At 35.7% G+C, this 9370-nt stretch overlaps 1 protein-coding gene across 2 annotated transcripts in view; it reads right to left on the bottom strand.

The window, feature by feature from the left end:
- Positions 1-9370, bottom strand: part of FIP1L1 (factor interacting with PAPOLA and CPSF1) — a 42639-nt gene that overhangs the window by 16981 nt on the left and 16288 nt on the right. For both annotated transcript variants that reach the window (XM_027885510.1, XM_027885511.1), the window contains 2 exons: positions 1915-2008; positions 727-880 (listed from right to left, as the gene is read on the bottom strand). In XM_027885510.1, the coding sequence (XP_027741311.1) occupies positions 727-880; positions 1915-2008 (248 nt within the window). The remainder of the gene's footprint in view (positions 1-726; positions 881-1914; positions 2009-9370) is intronic.

Here is a 9370-nt window from a genome sequence, read left to right as displayed (position 1 = left end):
ATCTTCTAAGTTTCTTGCTAAATCCTTTTGAACTTATTGCCTAAAAATGATCAACACTCGGGTAACTGCACTATTTGTGCAAATGCCCATGATACTTCTCCCCGTAAATTTCCATAAATATCAAGTTCCAACAAATGTTCAGGAAATACCAGTAAATTTAAAAACAGATTTAAAAATGGGAAGAGTTCTCAAAAAGCTTTGATTCCTCTAAGATTCAAAGACACAGAACACTGGAAAAGAGTATCAGGGGCTAATAAGACCTCAGACTGAAAGAAAGGATACAGCACAAATCCAATACTTATCAAACTTCTGGGAATTCATACATGCTGTGAGGGAAAAGGGGAATTAGAGGTTCTCTTGCTGCTATGGCCTTAGACATCAGAGCATCCAACTTGTTACACAAATTCATGCTATGCTATACTTTTAGTTTTGTAGAATGATTTGTTAATGTGTACTTTCCAATTGCATTAACATTTACTGAATTACAGAAAACAGCTTCTCACTTCAGACATTTTCAAGAACACAAGAACCAATAGTCTCTTGGCAATTATTTACTACTTGGGATTATGCTGAGAAAATAAAGATAAAAGTTTCTGTTTCTGCCTTACAGATACATTTAAGAAAAGTGCAGAACACAAAATTCTGAAATTCTGCACAATGCACCTCAAACATCTGATGTTAATGGATCTCTCATTACTCACACCCTATGCAGTACAGGATATTTACCTGGTGGGGGAATTAGAGGTGGAGCAGTACTGACTGTTGGAGGGGGTGGGAGGAAAGGAGGTGGTGGAAGGTGGGTAGGTGGAGCTCCTGGAGGGAAAAATGGAGGTGGCTTGGTAAAATTGTCTACTTCAGGATTAGAGCGTTCTGAAAGAACCTGTAAAATATCAAACTCTAGTTACAATTGCTATGTGAAAAGGGTAGAAGATAGGTTTCCTCTCTTTCCAGTTACTACAACAGGAAAGTATCACATTAAGAGCCATGTTCAGATGGTTTAAGTTCTACCTGGATGCCTATGCTCAATGTCCCATACTTGTCAAGTACTTTTTAGGGTCTAAGAGCAGCCAACAGGGGACAACAAACGTTAGACTACCGAGGGAATATAAGCCATCTGAATAAGGCCCAAAACACCATCTTAAATTTAGGTAATGGAAAATATTTTAAAAATCAATATGAAAAGCATGAAAAAAAACAAAACTATAAATTACTTAAACATTGTGAGATCAGATGAAAACCACATGGAAGCATTTTTAATATAAACACTACAATCCATTCTTATTTTCACTGTTCAACCTTAACCTAAGTTAAGTTGCACGAAAATGCAACTAGGGCACCCAGCAATCTTGATTCTTCAGGAGAGAAGAAGTGTATTGCATCTTAATAAATTTACTTGCTTTCCTAATGTAATACAAGTCTAAAGACTATGATCATAAACACTCATCTTGCACTTTATGGTAAAATAGTACAATATAATTAAAAACAACCTACTATCAACAATTTATTACTTCTCAACTTATTTTTAAAAGACGCCATTTCTCAAACTGCATCGGAGTGGGCTTTCACTTTCAGCATTAGTGTCTGGCAGGAATGGGGGACAAATGGGCAGTTTAAATATTTATCTTTGTCGCTCAGTAAACAAAATCTAATCCCATGCAGATCTAGCAGAGCCAATGCTGTCTCCTGGACTGTAAATCTGCAATATCGCTCATTTCCTTTCAGTAAGAGGCATACCAAAATATTTATCTTTCGAAATTTATCAAATGTTTCATCTTAATATATACTCAGTAACTGCCACAACTTTACTCCTGAACTTATGTATTACTCATTCATGCACACTGACATATTTTAATCAGAAGCTATGGGGAAAGTAAAACCATCTTTTAGCCAGAGTGAAAATTTAGAGTATAAAACCTGTATGTTGCTGTTTTCATTAGCACGCCGTCGTCCTTCCACCCTGCTGATAGTGATGCTCTGTCCAATCACATCTATTGTGCCAGATATTCGCCTGCAACACAGGAGAAGCCAGAATCAACAAGCAGAATAAGAAAAGGGGGAAAAAAAAAAAAAAAGAAAAAAGAGAAAGAAGAAAGCCTCAAGGACTTCTCTCATTCCAAATGTCAAAGTTCCTTCTCCTGTAGAAAACATAAAAGACTGTTTCTGAAAAACATTAAATGTGATACACTTGCTGAAGTATGCGAGTGTATAGGACTAAACAACATAGCAATAAAGACTCCTGCAGGACAAAGACTGACTCTCCCAACACTCTCCTTCCACTCCACACAAGATAATACATCTACTTTTACAAAAACAAACAAACAAACAAAAGAACCCCAGGAAAAACAAAGAAAAAAAGAAAGAAATCACAAAACTTCAATAATAAAGTAATAAATTATACAGAACTTCCACAAAAATCTAATGTAAAATAGCTATAAACTATTAATTAGAAATAATTTCTAAATTGCGTGAAACCAAAATGAAGAACTCCATGGAAGATCAAACAAAGGTAAGACAGAAAGCAGAATTAAACACAAGCAAATCCTTCCATGTGTATTATTGATATTGCAGCACATATTGAACAAAATGAGATGCTGTTCCTCTGGTCTTGGAATACACAATCTTAATATCAAAAAACAGAAAGTATATGAAACTAGTAAACACTGACTCTTAGACTAAACCTTCAAAAAGAGTATTAGACCAGTCATTCATACTCCTGTTCCTCAGTTTCTTTCAAAATGCTAAGTCTCTCTCCCTCAAACACCTCTAAAACATTTGCATAATTAGGCACCACCTTCAGGTCCTTTAAAGAAATCAGCAGTAGAGCAGCACAAGACCCACCTCAGTCTCTCTCACAACCTAAACAAGCAACAACAGAATGCAACATAAATTACAAACACTTTAGAAGTGTATTCTTATTAAGAAGCATGGATTTTTAAAGAAAGATGACAAGAAAAGCAACATGCATATACACATTCTTTCCCTCCCTGTCTCTGCCAACTTGGATTTGACAATTTCTTTTGAAAAACACTTTTGATCTCTCATATGAGATTGGTTTTGCCTGTTTTTTGACTCTGTGACTTTGATTATTTTTTTTTATTTTTAACTTTTCAAAGAAGATTAAAAATGCTACGCTAAGGGTAAAGACATGATGGCATTTTACTGGATACCAACAGTAAAATTCAAAGCATAATCAATATCTGAAAATCTTCAGTAAATCAACTACATGGGAATATATTGACACTAAAGAAGTACTCCAGGCACCAAACCAGAAAATATGACAACGATCTGAATGTCATCTAGTAAAACTAAAACCTGATATCTGCGACAATGGAAATCATTATTTTGAAGAGAGGAATAATCTACAGTATAGAACTTTCCTATTTGCAGCCCTAAAACAAATGAAACCTAGAAACTAAGCTTTACAGAAAACATGTAACTCTTATGCAGATAAAAGAAGTTATAAAAGCCAGGTTGGATAAGGCCTTGAGCAATGTGGTCTAATGGGAGATGTCCCTGCACAAGGCAGTGGGGGTTGGGACTAGATGATCTTCAAGGCCTATTCCAACCTATTAACATTCTATGATTCCACCTGATTTGCAGCCCACTGTTAATTTCTAAAAGAGGTTAAAAAGTAGGATTCACTTACGGCAACTCCATTAGAAAATGAGGTAAAAATTACAATACTAATAGTTGAGAAAAAATTTAGTGTTGTAAAAAATTACAACACTTACAGTTGAGGTACATCTGTGTCTCATCCATAAACGAAATAATAGAGAAAACTGACAGTATTTACTAATAGTATGATATATTACAAGTAAAAGAAAGACTGGAAAAAAAAATTCCATGAAATTTCCATAGAAACAAATCCATAGAAAGAAAATTGTTTGTAGTTTTAGAAGTCAAGTTCCTGTCTTTTTTGCATCTAGTGTACTACTAACCACATGAATACAAATAGCAGGGACTACAGCTGGAAGATGGAATGACAGGCTCCAAGTTCTGCCAGACCAATAGCTCTGACTCCAATTACTCAAATACCTAGATTCCAATGCAGCTGAAAAAGATGCAGACACTAGAGCATGAAGGAACAATTAGATCTCCCAGAGATAATATGAAGTTCCTTGGCAGACTTCATACTGAGGATGATCCAAATGCCTGTTCTCTGAGCTTTTCAATATCTGGGTTTAGAGCTTCCGCCTGGATTTTAAATAAGCTTATTAAGCACAACAGTTTGGAGTAAAAAAGAAAAAGAACAAAATAGTCCAGTAGTACAAGAATTTGAGAAGACAGCTACAAAATAGAACATATATAGACTATACAGCAGTTGCTCCAACGATAACACAAATTTAAGAAATTCTCTGGTCTTCTTACACCCCATCCTAGGAGTTAGATTATTACACTCTAAATTCTGAAATATTCAACATCTGCTTTCCTAAACCTCCCCAGTGGTCTTGAATGCCATTCCAGCACTACTACACCTTGGATTATTATTTTGCTTTAAGTAATTAAATTGAGAACATAGGTATTACAAAACAATTACTAAACCAACAATTGTTTTCACTGTCTCAAGTCTTTACTCCGACAGTTCATTTGGTTTTGGAGTTCTAAGACCCATCACCAGTATCTTCTCTTAAATACCTAAACCATATTGTGGAAAACTCATTTTATCTAGCTTTAGTCCTTGTGTATGATAGATGACATTACTCTAGAGCAAGAAGTCCCTGCTTGGCTCACTCCACTGATGTACAGGGCTTCCACTTGGGAGTGATGTACACAGCAGAATCAAGACTTTTCCTCTCTTGCACTGTTTGCACACTGCCAGAAACTCTTAACATCAGCACTGAAAACACACACAGTGACACCAATGCAAGAGTACTGGTATTAAAGCAGTATGTGCCTCAACCATACTACAATAAGGATTTTGGCTTGGGAAGCAACCCAAATACACCACTGCATTACCAAAGGAAGCAAATCTAGACTACCAGTTAGTTGGTTCCTAGACATCAATTTTACTGAAATGAACAGAGCTTTCACTTAATTTTTCTACATTCTGAAGAGTACACCTATGCTCACTCAATCTCACTGAGCTGGTGCTTTATAACTATTATTCAAATAATGTTGTATAGTGTCATGTCCATTGTTTAGGGATCTTGTTTAGGGCACAGCAAGCTGGCACATGGAAAAATTTCAACGACACTCTAGACATTATCTAGACTAATAATAAGATGTTAAACAGGCTTTACTAGGTTTCTGTCTGTGCTGTAAGCAAAGAAAAGAAAGGGCTTGGTTTGTCCCTTACACAATCAGGGCACCTGGGATACAGATGAATTCCCAACGGATACACCCAAACAAGAAAGGCAATCCACATGCGTGGGATGTATGTGAACCCACAGCAGAGTTCATACAAAGTGTACCTTGAAAGGAACATTCCAGCAACTCTGAGTTATTTCACTCTAATTAGAGAATGGTTATTTATGAGCCATTTGCACTAAGAATACCACTCTCCATGGAGATTTAATTCAGAAAGATAATCTCATTTGGCAAGCTGAGTTTATTTAGGTTCTACAGAGCAAAGAGAAAGAGGGGAACAAAGAAGCAGAAGAAAAAAAAAAGACAAACTCAATTATTTTCCGAATTCATAGGTTCAGAAATCCCTTGTCCTTACCATAGAAAATCTAAATAATGTGCTTTTTGGAACACCTCCATACCACTTTTCAGAACTCAGAAACAGTCTAACTACTGCATGTCACATTTATTCAGTACACTTAAAAGATAGTCTAATAATTACAGAATTATAAGGGACTCCAAAACCAATATTTAATATGTTTTTCTGTTCCTTCTTGATTTGCTTTTGTGTTTCGTTTTATTTTCCTCCTCTTGAGAACATCCTCAGCTCTGCTGAGCTCACTTACCACTGACTGATATAAATAAGAAGCAGATTTACTACAGAAATCACTATTACAGAAAATACTTTTTTTTCAAAATAATACCTGAGTTTCCATCATTAAGTCTCGCAAGGCTAGTTCATGAAACAAGAGAAACCTGTATTTTTTCACAGTAATGACAGACCACAAATCCTATTAAAATTCTATTAAAAAAAAATCTGCTTACAGAAAGGCCCAAGCACAGACAAAGCTAATAAATAGCCCACTGCATTGATGGGCTAATTTCTCTGAAAGTCATTTCGATATAATGCACTCTTTAGTAACTGTAGTATCATAAATGGAGGTTAAAAAGCAAAAAACTTCTGACAGAAAAAGTTTCTGATGGAGAGCCGTTCTAGGTATTGCTTGAATGAGAAAAATATCAGCTTTTGCAGCCAGCTTATAAATGAAACTTGTACTTATTTTTCTAGTACTAAAGAAAAACTTTCACAGTCCTTGAAAAGTGACATAAGGAAAAGAACTGGTCTGAAAAAAAGTAAAATATTTCTATGAAGTAACTGATTAGGACAGGTCTGAAATATGTCAAATCCTCTTCATGCTCTAGAAAGCACAAAAATCAAGAGAGGTTCCTTCATGTTTTTACCTTAAATGTGGCTACGGAGACAATAAATCTTTAGTTAACTACCTCTGGAGAACAAAGATTTTACTTTATACCATATTGCTTGCATACGATGTCCATTTACTAAACCATTTCCATTATGAACTTAACTCCTCCTTCAGGGCTACACTAAATTTTACGCTACTCAACAGCTCCAAGTATTACAGAAACAAGGTTAGAAATTCAGGTGTCATTTCTAAACAACTAATATCTTACTTATAATTAAGACAGCCATTATCTATAAATTCAAGCAAAATTTCTCACAGAGACACATTGTATGAACAAGTACTGAATTTTTTTTTTTTCTAATTACACATTTAGGATGCAATTCCAGTGAGTTAGTAACACCAATTTCACGGTGAACAATAATTGTATTTTGTCAACTACAACTTCCATATTGGTAGGGAATAATACCACTGCTAGACCTCAGAGGTTTGGGGGTTTTTTTGAGAAATTAATCTGCAATTATATGCAAACACCTACTGTACTCAAACCAAAAAGGTAAAAATAGGAAGCAAAATTATTTAGAGTTTGTTTACTAACAAACAAAAGAAAGCAAACCCCACTATCTGTCCCTAGGCTTGCAATTAAAGAGCAATATGTAATGCAACACCCATGTGTAAAATTGTCCACGAAGGAATGCTGNAGTGTGCGCGGAACTGAGCCCACCCTTTAATCCTGAGGTTCATCTGCCGGGGCCAAGCACGCTTGGACAGTGGCAGCGAGGTCCTCAGGACGTAGATGGATTGCCTTACAGGGCTAGCGAGCTCCATCTGCCCGGGGAGTGTCCTAACCGGGAATCGAACCCAGATCTCAGCGTTGACAACGCTGTGGTTTAGCCACTGCACCACCAGGGGCACTCTTATCTAGACTAATAATAAGATGTTAAACAGGCTTTACTAGGTTTCTGTCTGTGCTGTAAGCAAAGAAAAGAAAGGGCTTGGTTTGTCCCTTACACAATCAGGGCACCTGGGATACAGATGAATTCCCAATGGATACACCCAAACAAGAAAGGCAATCCACATGTGTAGGATGTACGTGAACCCACAGCAGAGTTCATACAAAGTGTACCTTGAAAGGAACATTCCAGCAACTCTGAGTTATTTCACTCTAATTAGAGAATGGTTATTTATGAGCCATTTGCACTAAGAATACCACTCTCCATGGAGATTTAATTCAGAAAGATAATCTCATTTGGCAAGCTGAGTTTATTTAGGTTCTACAGAGCAAAGAGAAAGAGGGGAACAAAGAAGCAGAAGAAAAAAAAAAGACAAACCCAATTATTTTCCGAATTCATAGCTTCAGAAATCCCTTGTCTTTACCATAGAAAATCTAAATAATGTGCTTTTTGGAACACCTCCATACCACTTTTCAGAACTCAGAAACAGTCTAACTACTGTATGTCACATTTATTCAGTACACTTAAAAGATAGTCTAATAATTACAGAATCATAAGGTACTCCAAAACCAATATTTAATATGTTTTTCTGTTCCTTCTTGATTTGCTTTTGTGTTTCGTTTTATTTTCCTCCTCTTGAGAACATCCTCAGCTCTGCTGAGCTCACTTACCACTGACTGATATAAATAAGAAGCAGATTTACTACAGAAATCACTATTACAGAAAATACTTTTTTTTCAAAATAATACCTGAGTTTCCATCATTTAGTCTCGCAAGGCTAGTTCATGAAACAAGAGAAACCTGTATTTTTTCACAGTAATGACAGACCACAAATCCATTTTCTATTAAAAAAAAATCTGCTTACAGAAAGGCCCAAGCACAGATAAAGCTAATAAATAGCCCACTGCATTGATGGGCTAATTTCTCTGAAAGTCATTTCGATATAATGCACTCTTTAGTAACTGTAATATCATAAATGGAGGTTAAAAAGCAAAAAACTTCTGACAGAAAAAGTTTCTGATGGAGAGCCGTTCTAGGTATTGCTTGAATGAGGAAAATATCAGCTTTTGCAGCCAGCTTATAAATGAAACTTGTACTTATTTTTCTAGTACTAAAGAAAAACTTTCACAGTCCTTGAAAAGTGACATAAGGAAAAGAACTGGTCTGAAACGAAGTAAAATATTTCTATGAAGTAACTGATTAGGACAGGTCTGAAATATGTCAAATCCTCTTCATGCTCTAGAAAGCACAAAAGTCAAGAGAGGTTCCTTCATGTTTTTACCTTAAATGTGGCTACGGAGACAATAAATCTTTAGTTAACTACCTCTGGAGAACAAAGATTTTACTTTAAACCATATTGCTTGTATACGATGTCCATTTACTAAACCATTTCCATTATGAACTTAACTCCTCCTTCAGGGCTACACTAAACTTTACGCTACTCAACAGCTCCAAGTATTACAGAAACAAGGTTAGAAATTCAGGTGTCATTTCTAAACAACTAATATCTTAGTTATAATTAAGACAGCCATTATCTATAAATTCAAGCAAAATTTCTCACAGAGACACACTGTATGAACAAGTACTGAATTTTTTTTTTTTTCTAATTACACATTTAGGATGCAATTCTAGTGAGTTAGTAACACCAATTTCACGGTGAACAATAATTGTATTTTGTCAACTACAACTTCCATATTGGTAGGGAATAATACCACTGCTAGACCTCAGAGGTTTTGGGGTTTTTTTGAGAAATTAATCTGCAATTATATGCAAACACCTACTGTACTCAAACCAAAAAGGTAAAAATAGGAAGCAAAATTATTTAGAGTTTGTTTACTAACAAACAAAAGAAAGCAAACCCCACTATCTGTCCCTAGGCTTGCAATTAAAGAGCAATATGTAATGCAACACCCATGTGTAAAATTGTCCACG

Source organism: Empidonax traillii, unplaced genomic scaffold (genome assembly GCF_003031625.1).
Source record: "Empidonax traillii isolate 1590-97213 ecotype Southwest subspecies unplaced genomic scaffold, ASM303162v1 scaffold167:size2001844, whole genome shotgun sequence".
Taxonomy (NCBI): domain Eukaryota; kingdom Metazoa; phylum Chordata; class Aves; order Passeriformes; family Tyrannidae; genus Empidonax; species Empidonax traillii.
The sequence above is the reverse complement of the archived record's forward strand: the minus strand, read 5'-3'. Positions and strand labels throughout refer to the sequence as shown.